The 16,426-nt window shown below is 38.5% G+C and overlaps 1 protein-coding gene across 1 annotated transcript in view; it reads right to left on the reverse strand.

The window, feature by feature from the left end:
* LOC114083740 (aldehyde oxidase 4-like) overlaps positions 1-16,426 on the reverse strand; it is a 56,986-nt gene that overhangs the window by 30,298 nt on the left and 10,262 nt on the right. The window contains exons 6-14 of the mRNA XM_071619369.1: positions 12,672-12,733; positions 9,805-9,888; positions 9,119-9,199; positions 7,619-7,763; positions 7,284-7,376; positions 5,415-5,566; positions 3,875-3,968; positions 2,723-2,832; positions 781-965 (exon numbers count right to left, since the gene is read on the reverse strand). Coding sequence (XP_071475470.1) covers positions 781-965; positions 2,723-2,832; positions 3,875-3,968; positions 5,415-5,566; positions 7,284-7,376; positions 7,619-7,763; positions 9,119-9,199; positions 9,805-9,888; positions 12,672-12,733 — 1,006 coding nt within the window. The remainder of the gene's footprint in view (positions 1-780; positions 966-2,722; positions 2,833-3,874; positions 3,969-5,414; positions 5,567-7,283; positions 7,377-7,618; positions 7,764-9,118; positions 9,200-9,804; positions 9,889-12,671; positions 12,734-16,426) is intronic.

The following is a 16,426-nucleotide window of genomic DNA, read 5'->3' on the forward strand; positions in this document are numbered from 1 at the left end:
TGAGTTGGAAATATTGATTTACCTCAAATAGCTCAAGTGAAAAAAAAAAAAACAAAACAAACAACCAAAACACTACTAAAACCAAAGCTTCCTGAGACCTGCAACTCTGTCTTGTGCTCTGCTGTGTCTGCAGGAACTAGATCAGTGTCTGGTACACGAAGTACACTGCATAAACATGGTAAATGACCCAATGATTGAAGAGAGTTGGAAAAATTTCACAAACGAAAATTTGTACAGAGTTGTTTTGGAAGCATGGATTTATTTTCATATCTGAAAAACCTGGCATTAATTGCTAGTTTTCGACAAGGAAGGTTAAATTTTGATGATGGGTTAAATTTATTGTAAAACTGCAAGTTGGAAGAATTTTTAGAACTTACTCTCCAAATGCTAGAGGTCATGAGAGTTACAAGAAAAAGACAATGTGACTTTTAAAAAATATATTTCATGTTATTTAAGTGGAGTAAGAATATTTTCAGATAGCTTAAGTCCCAGTATTAGAGCTATTTACTTATTTTACAGTTGATTCCTTAGAGGTACCACCTACTCAAACCATGTGATTTGTGCATAAACTTTACTTCAGAAACTTGCAATAAAAGAATCATTTTATCTCAAAGGCCTGGCTTTTGGGTGGCTTGTACTTTCTTCATCCAATGCTTAATTTTTTTTAGGGGACTATATGTATGTTTGAAACCAGAAAAAAATTTCCAAAGTACATTTTTTATTAAAACATTCCAAACAGAACGGCCCACATTCCATGTGGCCAGACACGCCATGACATACCTCCCGACAAGCCGTCTGCAGGTTTGGCTTGCAGAGAGCACGGTGGGGCCGACGCTTCCAAAGAACATCTGGAGCTCCCGGACTGTGTTTGTGTTGTCTTCAAACTTCACGCTCATCCCGGCATTGACAATGGCAAAGGCATTCTCTTGCCGTTGGGCCAGACGGAGCCCCGACACAAAGTGCCACTGGAGATAGAGAAATGCTCGGAAGGGTTAGTGCTTATCTCCACTGATCTACTTGCACAAAGTGACACAGTAAGTGGCAGAGCTGGGGTTCCCCAGCTGTCTGGCTCCAGAGTCCCTGCTCATCCCCTGGGCTCTATTTCTTTCAACTCTGGATCGCCACATGTGACCAGGATACTATTTGCATTCTAATTTTCTTTTAAACAAGAAGTTGGGTTGGATCAGCTGGTAATGGGGGGGGGGGCTGCTGTTGGGATGAGGGGACAGTCAGGAGAAAAGGTGCCACTGCCTTGGCCTCCTCACTGCTCCTTCTGCCTTCAGTCCTCCCCCCAACCAATTTATGCTCACTCATTTCTTCTACTGGATCAATATTCTTAAAATATCTCTTTTATTCAAATTTTACCTTGCTTTAGGCTTCAAAGGTGGCCACCTGCTAAAACACATAGGTCCTTGTAGCAGCTGAGATGCTTGGTGATGGACCCGGCCTCCTTCCCTGACTCACCTCGCAGGCTGTCCAGCTGCCCTGTTCCTTACCTCCCAGCTCCATGTGGTTCTCCTGCCCGGATTGGCCACCCCATGGATTCAGGGCTATCATCTGTCCCCCAATAGAAACTACTCTAGCTGCCTGTCATTTCCTGTCCCAGGCAATTGGTCCCCCTTCCCCTACCCTACCTTTCAAGCCCTTCCTGTTAGATTTAGAGACTCTGAGGACAGGACCCCATGCCTTTTAACTCTTGTAGTGTCTTCCAGTTTGAACACCATGCTGTGATACATAGTCGGTAGGTAAAGAATCTTATTAAATGATTTGGTTAATAAATGTTGATTGACTTTGAAATACCTGAAATAACTTTCACTTAGTTAGAAGCTTCCTCTAGCTAATGTTGACTATGTACTCAATCTTGGCTAAGATGCACATTCATTTTGAAATAAAAAATTCTACTCACATAATAGATTTTGCTTTTGCAGGGCCGATGTTCCCTTAGACCTAGAGATAGGGACCAGGATACTATCAGGAGCTCTTTTGGGGTTTTTGGCCCTTTTAATTTAACTTTAATTTAAAATCTTAATCTTAAACATCCAGCAAATCAATATCACAGAGTACTGGGCTTTAATGTCTATCTCTCAATCCTGTAGGTGATAATTTATTATCTTAAATTAACCCAGGTTATGTGTTCTTAAAGCAGTACTTCTGCAAAACATTAACAAGAAAGCTTTAGACCATTTATAAGAAAACTACAAAATAAAATTAACAAGAGTAAAAACATATTTAGTTCATGTAAAGGTATTTTGAACTTTGGCAGAGTTATATACATCAAGCCCACAGAAATGTTTCACTCTTAATTTCTTTTAAGTCAAAAGAAAGAAATGAATATAATAATAATAATATGTATAAATACTGAATGCAGCCAGGGTTATATTTACCTTTATACAAATATATATATATTTGCATTCTAATTTTCTTTAAAACGAGAAGTTGGGTTGGATCAGCTGGTAACGGGGGGCTGATATTTATGGAGGAAGGGAGTCATGAAGAATAAATTGCTGAGGATCTATGAAAGTTATAATGTGACTCTTCTATGAAAGAAAATCAAATGACCATCTGGGAATTGGCCTCCCCCTGTGAGAGGCCCAAACTTTCCCTAAAGCAACTGGTTCTGAATAGGGGGCCATTTCCCCTGGAAGCCTGTTTGCAGCTCAGGCTTTCTGCACAGGGCCAGCAGGGCTTCTGTGGGGCAGGGCAGCAGTTCCAGGAACCTCACCTGTGTAGAGTAGGGGATGAAAATAGACAACACAATCTCTTCAGATTTCAGGCTGGCCTCTGGTGCTCTCTCCAGGAAAGGGCCATTTAATGGAATCTGCCGTTCTCCTTCTGTTAGAGAAAATGGCCTTGATTAGGTTGAGCTTTTTCACTGCAGAACCCACGGCAAGTGGTGGATGTGATGTATCTGTGGGAAAGACAGTGTGTAGGCTGGGAGCCAGAACACAGGGGTCTAGTTCCAGCTCCCAACCTGGCTCGCTGAAGCAAGTCATGGCAGCTTTGGGGTCCCATCTGCACAATGACAGGGATGGACCTGATAAGCTGAGGAGTCTTTTCTGGTTCTTACAGCACATTTATACACCACTCACAAATTTGGGCCTTAAGGAACTTTAAAGTTATTTGGAAACAATCTGCAATGTTTATATTTCACAAATGGTAAAATTGGGATTGGGAAAGATTGAATGACCTTTCCATAGTACTAGAGGTAGGACTTCCGGCAGAGGTGGGATTCCTGATATATCACTTTCTCTTTGATTATTTGCATATATGTGTACACACACACACACACACACACACACACTGTTCTCTTAGTTTATCATACTCTCTTGAGTCACCTTTAAAAAATTAATTTTAATCAGAGAAGAATCTCATACATCAGTAGCCCTATGAATAATATGAGTTTGTTTTTATTTCCTGAAATTTAAATCCTTTTCCCTCCCAAAAGCTCAAAGTATCTGAATAAGGACAGAAGTAATGGGTAAGATGTCCCACAAACTTTATTTAGTTTAAAATGAAATTCTTATAAGAAAAACTGCCATCTTTATGAAACTCTGGATTGAAATATGCCATGGAGAGACCGCTCATTAATATTTTTCTTCAACTACTTTGATACTGTAATTTTAACTGCTCACAAATTGGTCAAATATTTAAGAAAAATTGTCAGGTGCAATAAAAGTATCCAGTTTGTAAGATAAAGGACCTCTGTAGAGCAGACTAACTGATCAAAGTTTCACCCTTAGGTTTGAAGCAATGTCAACATAGCCTTATGAAGTGAAATTAAATATTCTTGGGTCCCCAGCTAATAATTACAGCAGAGGCTACAAAACAAACAGTGGTAAGTCTAAAGTAGAATACCTGAAGCTTGGCCTCTTACCTTTAGATATCAGGTTGATGGTTGCATTTCCTGCTGCTAAAATGGGATTTAGGTCAGAAAAATGAGGCTGGCTTGCCACATGTCCTCCTAAAGTCTAAATAAAAAAGGATGGCATTTGAAAAGATGTACTTAGTTGTTTGTCAAATAATGAATTCTCTATACAGAGGCCTTGTGTTAAGTTTTTAATTCTCTTCTTTGTGTCACAGAAAGATCTGTGAATTTGGAAGCAGCTAAGTAGATTCAGACAACATATCATACAATATTCCCACTCTTGACCCCATCCTGAGAAAACATTCCTCTTCCATGTGCAACAAGGAGGAATGATTTCCTCAAGGACTGACTCAAATATGCATTTGTCTTTGGAAACATTCCTTGATAGGCGTGTTTACCTATGAAGATAGATACAAAGGAAAATGAATGGGAATTTGGGGGCTGGTGAAAGCAGGTTAGGGGGAAGGGAAGGTTTGGCCAAAGGGTAGAAAAAGTGTCAGACAACATGAGGAGGGTGGAGAGACTGTGGCCTGAGCAAATTGAAAAACTGGGATATGGAGCCTGTCTTGCTGCTGTGAAATAGAATGCTTCTCTGTCACCTTGAACCTTCAGTAAAGGCTATTCCACATTGACTCAAACAAGGGCTCTCTGAAGACTTACGGAGTCAAGTTGATAATGAGAGGAGCAATGCCATTTAGAAAAGGGACAAAAGATGCAGAAGGTGAAAATGAAGGGCAGATTTGGAGGATCAGCCAAAGAGCCAGAGCCAAACAGGAGAAATATAGTGACCCATGACCCCACCAAATCCTGCTAATCTACCCACCATGTGTGGAATGGGGAGTAGTCTGAGCCAATTTTTCTTAAGTTCCCCCCCCCCACTGTATTTTTATTGGTACATTACAGTTGTACATAATGGTAGAATTTGTTGTTATATATTTGTACATGTGCATGATATAATATAATTTGGTCAATATAATTTCCCAGTATTTCCCCTTTACCTACCCTCCTCACTCTCCTGGATCCCCTTCTTCTACTCTACTGATCTCCCTTTGATTTTTTTCTCAAATATTAAATAACTAGGAAACCCCAGTAAGCTAGACAACTGGGGGAATCCACGAATGCACATGTGGGAGACACATTTAGAAACTGACCTTAATACAAAGATCTAAGAGGAGAACCAGCCATAAAAGAGCATCTTGGAGGCATATTTCATAGACTGTTAGAGCTGGACAGTACCTTAGAGACAGTCCATTGGGTTGGACCTTAATTTCAAAAATTAAGAGACAGTGGTTTAAAGAGATCAAATAGCTTCTCCAGGATCATACATCATCACAGGTAATTGGGACTAGAATTTGGGAATCTTCTGACTCTTGTATCATAATCTTATTATATCACAGTTCTCTTACTTTGAACACCTCCACCCATCCCCACTCTCATATTGAGGAGACATGTTCAACATTGACTTAGGATTCCTCTTCAGGATAACACTGGTTAAAATGAGCAGAACTGTATGACTGTCCAGAACATTTTTATCTAATAGAGAACGTACAGCCATGTTTCTAATCTGGGCTCCTGCAAGTGTCCTCAGTTGCTTCAGGAGGGCGCGAAATGTCTTAGTCTTCTCCTTTGGTTGCTCCGAAACAATAATTTGTAAGGCATCATTCAACTGGGCCAGGCTGTATCCTGCACCTATTGTCACCCCTAAAAATAAGATAGTGGAATATAAGCTTAACTGAACTTTAACAAGATAGGACTGCATGAAACCAGTCTCTTCAATCTGTCTTCGCTTTCCATATTCACTCAGAACAACAACCAACAAAAACAATAATTAAAAATATTTCTGGCAATCTGCTTTACTCTCAAATACTGAACACCAAACTCCTTTTCTCAGTCATGTGTGCCATAGACTTTAGCACATATCAAGCACGAATAACTGAAATTCAGTATTTCATTTACTTTTCCTAAATAAATTGCTCAAATATGGAAATCTTAGTCAAGGTCTCATAAAGGTTTTTTGTTTTGTTTTTAAGTTTACAAAGCCTAAATAAAAATTAACCTGAAAAATGTCAATTGCCCATTTGTCCTTCTTCAGTTATCTCTTCCTATTGTTCTCAGATCAAAAAGATAAAAAGAATAGACAACTGCCATATCTTGGGTCAATTTTATTTGCAGGTGTGCTTACAGGGTATAGTTTAAGTAGTGATGTCATCTAGCCCATGCATCCTCAATGGGGGTAATATTGCTCCCAAAGGAGTGCAAAACTCTTTTTATGTGTAAAGCACCAATACACATACTGCACATAAAAAAGATATACATTTTATGGGTGGTATTAAAATTTACTAGATGGATGGTTAGGGAAACAGTGCCTATTGCTCCCCGGAGGGACAACAGTAAAGAAAAGGGACAACAGTGAAGACCCAAACACTTATTTGGGTCCCACAGGCTCTACCTCCTCCCCACCTCCTCACCACACCCTAACCAAATACTTCCCACACCTTCTCTCAACCTTCTGCTCTACATGGCTGGCCTCCCTTACTCCATCTCTTCTTGTGAGTCCATTGATATACACTTTCCAACAGGTTAAAAAGTGGACAGACTGACTTCAGACTGGCAGGTCAGAGGGGCTATCAAGAAATTGTCTACTTGATTTCTGTTTCCTCACTGAGGAGAACCTTGCTCTATAGGATTTTTAGTTTCTACAGTCATTATCATTCCAGTGCTTAGTTTGGGTAGTGGATGGTGGGATGTGTTTTTCAGATTGCCTTCTTTAGTGCATTAGGTGGAGCAAGAAGACCTGGGTTGGAGCCTTGACCTGGATATGCTAGCTGTGTGATGTTGATGAAGTTACTTAAGCCCTTTGATTCTGTACCTTCTGTAGGGTAATAGAGATACCATGGCTGCCTTCTATGTCTATCTATCTCTCAGGGTTGTTGTGAAAGCATGTGAAGATAAAAAAATTGTTGTTCATAGTTACATTTCAAACAAATTTGTTGTTCATAGTTACATTTCTTGTGGTCAAGATATATGTGTATGTGTGTGTGCATATGTTTGTGTATGTATATATGGAATAAACCTTGAGAAAATTTGTGAATCGGAGAGTAATGTGTGACAAGAACCTTTCCTACTGGACAGCACATGTCTTCAGTTTCTTGTTTGGTCAATCCCTGAATACCTGGTGAGGTATGTGACATCTTTCTGTTATTATGGCTCCTACGATGATGTAGAACTCAGTGATGTAGCTGAGTAAATTCATTTGAAAATGCTCATAAAAGACACAGGGTAGGTGCTCAGTAAATATATGAATAAATAAGTGAGGTGAGTTATTCTGTGAAATCTCAAAATCACTCAGCACCTGTGGTTGCTTCCCAACAGCCCAACAGCCAACAATTATATCTTATTTGTGAAAGAAGGTACTTACCATCATCTGTGGTGGTCACAAAGTGTAGTTCTGGAAGCCCAAGTGGAGATATAAAAACTGGATGGAATTCATCTTTGAACTTAATGGCGGGTCCTTAAGGCGAACAGCATTTCAAGCAATCAGAAAAAGAAGAAAATGGATGCTAATACATGTCAGTTACTGATGAGCCAGAATGAAAATTGTGACACTCATAACTTATATTTAAAAGAAAGCAACAAGTCATTCTAAAGGACCATGAGTATCATTAACAAAAATGAATTGCACTTAGGAGGAGTTTCAGAAGAGACACAGAGTTTAGGCTACCCACTCTAAAGAATAGGGAAGCAAACACTTACCCACTGTAGTGTTCCCCATGACAAGCGGGGCTTTCGGGAAATTGGCTTTCAGCTCCAGAAGGTCGTCCAGGGTCACAGGGGTGATCCAGGTAGTCCTCTCCCCTTGGAACATCAGTCTTCTCTTATTTGGATCTTCTGCCATTCTCTGCAGAGAAGCAAATGTAACACACTTTCAAGCAGGGCTCTTGAACACAAGCCACGAGTGTATCCACAGCTCTGGGTGTTGGGAGTCAGCCCGGCTCCAAAGACTAACTTCCCCATATCCCAAGAAGAGCCGTCCAATGGTGAGCCCTGCTGGCTCACATGATCCTTACCCACCAATCAGAGCCCTGCTGGCTCACCTGATCCTACCCACCAATCAGACTAGCCCTGATGGCTCACCTGATCCTTACCCTCCAATCAAAAAGCACCCCTTGTCAACTGTCAAACTACCCCTGGCTCTATAAATATGCAGAGCTGTTCCTCAATAAAGGGGCATTTGCTCTGTCGACAAGCCTTGTTCGTTCTTTCACTGGGTGTCCAGGTGGGCTGCATTTTAGCTTTCTGGAGAGATCCAGCTTCTAGGGATCACCAATGAGTCATCTGTTGATAAGATCCATATGGCACTGCTAAAGAATCATCATGGAGAGTGGCCTAAACTCCATTTGTATTTGTGAAGTGAGTGTGTGAAGAGGAAATAGCACAATGTAGTGAAGGTGGCTTGGCCTGGAACTAAGATGCCAGGCTTCCTGCTCTAGTTCTGCCCAACAGTGACTCAGAGGAGACTCATCTTTGGGGATGAGATTTTATGCTGGACAAGAATTGTTTATAGGCAAAATTATCCTTGAAAAGCATCCCTTAAATCACTCAGCAGGAATTGCATAAATGGGTTTTTTGAACAACTGTCTCTATATCTATATTTAGATATGTGTGTACAGACAGCTACACTATGCATGTAATTTTTATTTCTAGATTTGTACTCAGGATGCCCAAGTTCTCACCATTCTGAGAGGTGTGTGGGGACTGAGACCTTCTGAAGCCAGTGGAATCACCTCTCTCGTGTTCTCTCCAGGCACAGAAGAGAGTGGCAGACACACTGCACTATATACGTTATTTTCTCTTTATCTTTCCCCCATTGAGTTGAAATTACAGAAACTAAATGTAAGAATAGTGTGATTCTGCTATTCTAAGTGTCATTGGATTCTTACTTACTGATTTTACAAATGACCTTTAAGATGTCTCACAGAGTACCAATGGCCTTGGGTGTGTCACTGTACTCTGGCCTGAGGCTCTTCAGTTGATGGGATTCAACCAATGCATCCTGGCAGCTGACCCTGGCAGCACCACTCGTCCAAGCTGTCTGTTCCACTTATCTGAATAAAATCCCTAAAAATGGGTTTTTGCTCCATTATCTTGGACACACTTCCCACTTTTAATGTTAAAGCTCAGTAATTTCATAGTGTAATACAAAAAGGCAGATACCATATCATGTTATGAAACAATAGAAGTAAAGTATCTTACTATCAGTTCAGGAGGGAATATAGGCTCCTGGGATGGGTCCAATGGCTGGAATTCATCTTCATCATACAGTTTGGTACATATCTCAATGAAACAAAACAAAACACGGAGTTACTGAGAGAAGTGCAGGAAGATTTAAGTGTGAGACTTCAGAGTCAGGGCCTCTTCCTCTGACACGTCCTGACACAGAATGAGGTGCCAGAACCACAGGGCATCCCTCAGTGGAGTTCTTCCCACTCTCTCAAGAGCACTGGATGATTTCCCAGCTTGCTTACTAGACTCTGGTTTTCTTCCTCTGGTGTCAGAAATTGGGTTTCAGGTTTCTGTTCTGGGTCCCAGGAATCATTTGCAGGTATTTTTTCTGGCAGGAGCATGAGGAGGTACTGCTGCTCAGTCTCTCTTAGTGAGGGACTAACTCACTAAGAGTTAGTGAGTTAACTAACTAATGGGGATGGTTGCTAAACTCAGACTAAGCACAGAAAGCCTTGATGCTTGGGAAGGGAAGCAGCCTGTGCGACCAGCCTTGTGCGAGTCACGAACCTCCTAATTTTTGGAGCTCTTTGAGGCTTTTGATGATCCCAATTCACTTATTTTGCATTTTACTTACTCACACTAACAGAGAACTCCTTTGGGTTTATATGGATGTTTTTCAGCCAATCTCAACTGAAGTGGAAAAGCCAGATACTTACTTTTTCTTGTCTGTTTTCAAGAGCCTGCTCATCTTGATCCATGCAACATTTTCCGGATCCTTTCAGCTGACAAACACTGGATTCCTTAGGAGGTAATGCAGTTGAAGTCAAATTCATTAGTTGGTTCTTTTTTTTTTTTTCACTTAAAAGATTAAATTTTTATTTGGTCACAAATTCCATCATTAATTTCACTTTGAAGTACAAAATTTAGCACATATTTTCTTTTTTTTTCAATTTTTTTATTGGTTGTTCAAAACATTACAAAGCTCTTGACACATCATATTTCATACATTTGATTCAAGTGGGTTATGAACTCCCATTTTTACCCCATATACAGATTGCAGAATCACATTGGTTACACATCCACGTTTTTACATATTGCCGTACTAGTGACTGTTGTATTCTGCTACCTTTCCTATCCTCTACTATCCCCCCTCCCCTCCCTTCCCATCTTCTCTCTCTACCCCATCTACTGTAATTCATTTCATTAGTTGGTTCTTTAGTCACCTATCTTAGCATCTGGCAGGTTAGGTAACCTGCTATCTCTTCACTGAACAATTAAATAAAATAATAGGGAGTGAACGGGACGAAGTCAGGATGGAGTCCTGTAAACAGTGTCATTCCAATCTCTGGGGATGGCAAAGGTGTGAGAGGTGGGTGGAATCAGCCAGCAGAGGCCTCTATTGGAACTGAGATACATGAAGTGTAGTTACAATGTAGTAACCAACCCAACAAATTGTTTTTTGTCATCTTAATGGTGATACAGAATGCATCTTTAATGAAGTCCTAAGAAGACAAGCTGGCTTTAAAACTTTCTATATATCAATATAAATAAAGCCTGAGCTTATTTGTCATTTATTGGGGTCATTTTGAATTATTGGGATGACTCAAACATTTTAAAATCATTTAACTTTAATTTTTAGGACATTTCATGCAGAAATGCAGAATTTGGAGCCGGAATTCATTTATCAGTTACTACAACAATCAGACTTATCATTCCTGTTTTCCCTTTTCAATGTGTAAACACTGCCAAAGGGTTTGTGGCAATCTAGAGATGCTCTTCATACATAAGTCAAGGGGAGGCAGCTGGGATATGGCTCAGCAGTAGAGTGCTTGCCTCCCACGTGTGAGGCACTGGGTTCGATCCTTAGCACCACATAAAAGTAAATAAACAAAACAAAGATACTTTGTCCATGTTTAACTAAAAAATATTAAAAAAAAAATAAGTCAAGGTGAACTGGGTCTAGTGCCTGCTTTAACACATATTAGCAGGGTTAAATTCGGATTATAAAACCCATCCCCAAAAGATTTGATAGATTTAAGTATTAGAAAAGTTTCATACAGTGCCTGACACATAGAACTACTGCCAAAGTAGCAGCTGGTATATCTTACTTGCAAGATCATTTCTACAGAATTAAGAAGGGATTTGGATTTTATGGCAATGCTGTACACAGTAAAGGAACTAACTATAAGTGGCTGAATGTGGGGACCCAGTATGAGAAAGAGTCTAAATATCTAATTTTGTCTCTATCTTTGTACAGATTTTTTTTTTTGTCACCAGAAAAATAATCACACTGTAAGAGGTTGAATCAGACAAAGAAACTGCTGTTTTTGAAGGTCAAAAATGGTAGTATATTGCCCACTCCTATGGTTCCACATAAATAATATCCAACCCAGGAATTAAAATAAAATAGCCTGTAGTGTGTAGAACTTGAAAATATTCAGTACTGGCATTAAAATATGTCTTTTAAAGATTTTTTTTAGTATTTGGCATGAACTTATGTACCTTGAATTGTTTTTAGCCAAACAATTATATAAAAATAATTTTTACTATAAAAAATGGGTCCTGGAAAAACACCCCTACTGAAATTGTTTCAAAAATATATCTTCTCCTGACATTTAACTTTATGAAAACAAGATATTTCAAAACTATCTGCTCCCCCATACACTAAATCATTTTTTTCCCCAGCTTCCTTTGTCTCCTGTGGTTCCTGTTTCTTGACTTGGAAGGTGACCTGGGTTCTTTGCTCTTTACCATCTGGTGGCTATGATTCTGGCAATCCTCTTAAAAGTGATTTCCTTGTCTCCACATTTGTCACACTGGTCTGGGTCGTCATTCTCTCCTGTGTGGGACATGGCACTAGTCCATCCCTTCACTCCCAACATGGCTCCCCAGGCTTATCTATAAGCAAGTGCCAAGAATTTTTCTTCCAAAATTCTGTTCTCATTGTGTTATTTCTGGCTTGAGAACAATGACTACACATTGGTTATCAGCTTTACATCTACATTCTTTAGCCCCAAACACGATCTTATGAATTTTTAATACTTTAGTCTCATCATTTAGTCATTCTAACCTGAATTTTGGACATCTCTCTTTTTCCTACTTCCATCCATTTTCTTACTTGGAATTTTCCTAGACCTCTCTCTAGCCTTCATTTCTAGCGTTTTCTTTAGGACCTAGCTCAAAACTCCCCTTCTCTCCTCTGTCTCTTTTCTTCCCATTTATTAATTCTCTTAAGTTCATGTTCCTTCAAAATTTATATGCATATATTGGATATGTTGAGTTTTTAATATCTTGCTTTTCAATTATGGTTTTATTGTTTCCATGCTTTATTTTTTTCAGTAGACCACACATTTCTTGAAGTCATAAACTAAATTCTGTCCTCCTCAGGAAAATGACCAATTTAAGGATAAAAACAAGACAGATGCTAACCATTTATTTTTAAAAAAAAGCTGTAGGTATTTAACAACTTTCAGTGATTAGAAAAGGCAACATGGGGTTATTTTAGAGATTAGTGAATGCAATACATTATTTTAATGCAAAAGATCATTAATGTAACAGAATGGGTAGTCTTTTTTTAACTCACCACACAGAAAGTTTTCCCACTTTCTATAATTGGTCGGTATCCAGTACATCGGCACAAATTACCTGATTAACAAGGGGTAAAGTTTTAGAAAATAATATAGAAATACATTGCATATCTGTACTTCATGTTTTCAGTGGAATAGTTGTATTAGTATTGAGATTCTTTTTTTTTTTTTTTTTTGCTCCCTAAAGCCAGCAAGATTTTTTTAGAAAAAAAATGTTTCCCTTGGAGATGTTCTTCAAAAAATAAATTTTGTGGTTACATTTTCTTCCTGAAATACCATAGAAATCTCCAAAGTTTTTCTCAATCCTTTCTTCTTTATTTCCTGCCCCTATCCTAAGTTGTATATCTGCATCTCCATATCATCTATGTGTCTCTCCGTCATACCTTTCTCCTGCAGTCTCCCAGGGGAAGAGGAATTGGGACTGCTATAGTCTGGATAAGTGTCCCCAAAGGCTCATGTGTTAATGTCTTGGTCTGGGTGGCGCTACTAGTGGCAGAATTATTGATGAGTTTTTCTATATCTTTAAATTTGGGGACCTTTTCACAATAGAATGTATTATTTTTATACTAAAAGTATGTTTCAAATTATTATGTTCAATTATAGTTTAACAATTTCAGAGGGAGTGTGTATATGTGGATCCGGCAAGTTAAAACTACTAGAAGAAAAGTGTTGCTTCCAGTGAGTCACAAGGGAAGTTGGGCTGTGGGTTCCCTCCTTTCTTTTTAGAAGAAGCTGAATACACAAGAATGGCTGCAGACTCCATAGTCTCTTTCTTTTTGCTAAAGAAGAAAAAACATGGAAGGATGTGAATTTAGAATTCCTTAGAGTAGAAGGAAGAAGCTGAAATTTCTAGAACATAACTACGTGTTATGAAATACAAGTAGTGGGAAGGCCATGGACATCTTCTCTCTGATAAGCTGTAAGCTAGCAGTAAAGGCTGGGGTGAGCCAGTATCAGGACTTTTTGTTTCATTTTGTTCAGGGTTACATAATCAATGTTAACTCCATAGACTGTATTAAAGACTGCTGAAGAAAAGATAACTGCCCATTACAGACATTTTTCTAATTCTAAGAAGAAAAAAAAAGATGAAAATTCAAAAATGTTATTCCTTTAGTCTTGAAAGGAAAAGCCTAGATTAAATTAAGCAGCGATTTTTATGTTGGTTGCCCATTTTAGAACTTATAAGCCTATACTAATTACATTTATTTGAACTTTATTTTATATTATTGTTTTTCTTTCTTTGTGGGGGGGCGTGAACCAGGACTTGGTGCATATAAGGCAGGCTTTCTACCAACTGCGCTATATTCCCAGCCCCTGTATTATTGTTTTTCTTAGAATATGACCATGAGGGCTGGAGATATCCCTCATTTGGTAGAGTGCTTGCCTCACATGCACAAGGCTCTGGGTTTGAACCCCAGCACCACACACATTAAAAAAAAGACCCACAAAGGTTATCAGTGTGACTAATATTTATAATTCTAGAAAGAGAGCAAATAAATATACTCTTCAAGTTATCTACAGAGAGCAAAAATATACCCTTCAAGTTATCTACAGAGAGCATAAATATACCCTTCAAGTTATCTACACCTAGAACAAAGTTGTCTGCCTCATCCACTTAGCCAAACTTGACAGTACCATCTCTTTCTTGGTGGTTTCTATGTTAATCACAGGCACAGAATCATGAAAGGTATAATTTGTCTCTGTAAGATTGCCTCATAATCAAATAAACTGACAAAAAGGGCAAATCACAAGACCTATGCTTTTCAAAGTTCTTGATACCTCATTAGTTGCTCATTATTTCACTGAGCAAAAATTATCAATTGCTCAATCCATTCAGGTTATAATTGAAATTATTGACCCATATTTTAATAGTGTTTAACTAGAAACCAAAAAAGTTGTTGTTAAGTGATAAGGGAAAATATTAGGGAATACTAATATGCCACTTCCTATAACATTTAAATTTAACATCTATTTAGTTGTATTCTGCATCTTTTCATCATAAAACTCAGTTTCTATCCAGGTCTGTTTATAGAAAAGAACAAAGAACTTTCCTATAATACCTAGAAATTTACCTTAATAGCTTTCTTCTAAGAATTAGTGACCAGTCACCATGAAATTAGAGTTGTTACAGAAAACTGCATTTGTTCCATCAACAAATATATTAAAAAATGTTCAACATCTCTAGTAATAAGAGAAATGCAAATCAAAACTACTCTAAAATTTCATCTCACTCCAGTCCGAATAGCCATGAATATAAGCAACAATAACTGTTGGTGAGGATGTGGGGGGACAACTCGTACACTTCTGGTGGGACTGCAAATTGGTGCAACCAAAATGGAAAGCAGTATGGAGACTCCTTAGAAAACTTGGAATGGAACTACCATTTGATCCAGCTATTCCACTCCTCGGTTTATTCCCAAAGGACTTAAAAAACAGCATATTACAGGGACACTGCCACATCATGATAGCTAAATTGTGGAGCCAACATAGATGCCCTTCAATAGATGAATGGATAAAGAAACTGTGGTACATACACACAATGGAAAATTACTCAGCATTAAAAGAGAATAAAATTGTGGCATTTTCAAGTAAATGGATGGAGTTGGAAAATATCATGCTAAATGAAATAAGTCCATCTCAAAAAACCAGGGACTGAATGTTTTCTCTGATAGGTGGATGCTAATCTATATGGGGGGGCATGGGATAAATGGAGGAATTTTGGATGAGATAAAAGGGAGGGGTAAGAAAGACAGTGGAATGAGATGGACATCATTACCCTAGGTACATGTATGGTTGCACTAATGGTGTGACTCTACTTCACATACAACCAGAGAAGTGAAAAATTCTGCTCCATTTGTGTACAATGAATTGAAGAGCTTTCTACTGTCATGTATAACTGATTAGAATGAATGAATGAATGAATGAATAAATAAATAAATAAAGTAGATAAGTAATTGCCATGGTAGGAGGTTGGGAGGGAGAGAATGGCGGGGTACTGATTACTAAGTAGTTGTGGCATTTCTTTCCTGGGTGATGAATATTTTCTTAAACTGATTGTGGGGATGATTATTCAACTCTGAACAGACTAAAAACACTGGACTGTACACTTTAATAGGTGAATTTTATGATAAGTGAATTTCTTCTCAATAAAATTTTAAAAAAAAGAAGAACACTGCATTTGTCAACATAGCTTTTTCAGGTATATAATTGTTTTTGTTCATTTAAATTTGATAGCTCTTTTGCCTCAGGAGATCGAATTGCTAAGTTTATTTGATAACTAATTGTTTTTATGATTTCCTTGATTATCTTATTATAATGAACCAACTAGGGCATAAAGATACAAAGTATCTAAAAAAGTCTTTCCTTTTTGCAAAATTAATTTTAGTAAGTGATGTTAATGAACTATTCAGACAGATTAATTAAAAAGGAAACAGCACAATCTTGTTCTTCCAGCTTACCTAAATTTCTACATTTAGAAAAGATAGTGTTAGAAAGAGCCCATCTGTGTGTCTTTGCAGAGTGACAAATGGCTCCACCAAAAGAAAAGTATTAGTCAGGAATCCAGCAGCATGCCCATTTCTGGCATCATTGCTGCCAAACAAAGACAGCCCTTTCTAGAAATACTTCGGTCAGGACAGGTACTAAGGAAGCCAGGAGCCTGGAACCACGAAGCTGTGCCACTATTTCTCCCATGAGCCAGGGTCTCTGTGTCTAACTTTCTGAGCACTTTTTACTCTGACTCCTGCCTACG

This window comes from Marmota flaviventris, chromosome 11 (assembly GCF_047511675.1).
Source record: "Marmota flaviventris isolate mMarFla1 chromosome 11, mMarFla1.hap1, whole genome shotgun sequence".
In the NCBI taxonomy this organism is placed as follows: domain Eukaryota; kingdom Metazoa; phylum Chordata; class Mammalia; order Rodentia; family Sciuridae; genus Marmota; species Marmota flaviventris.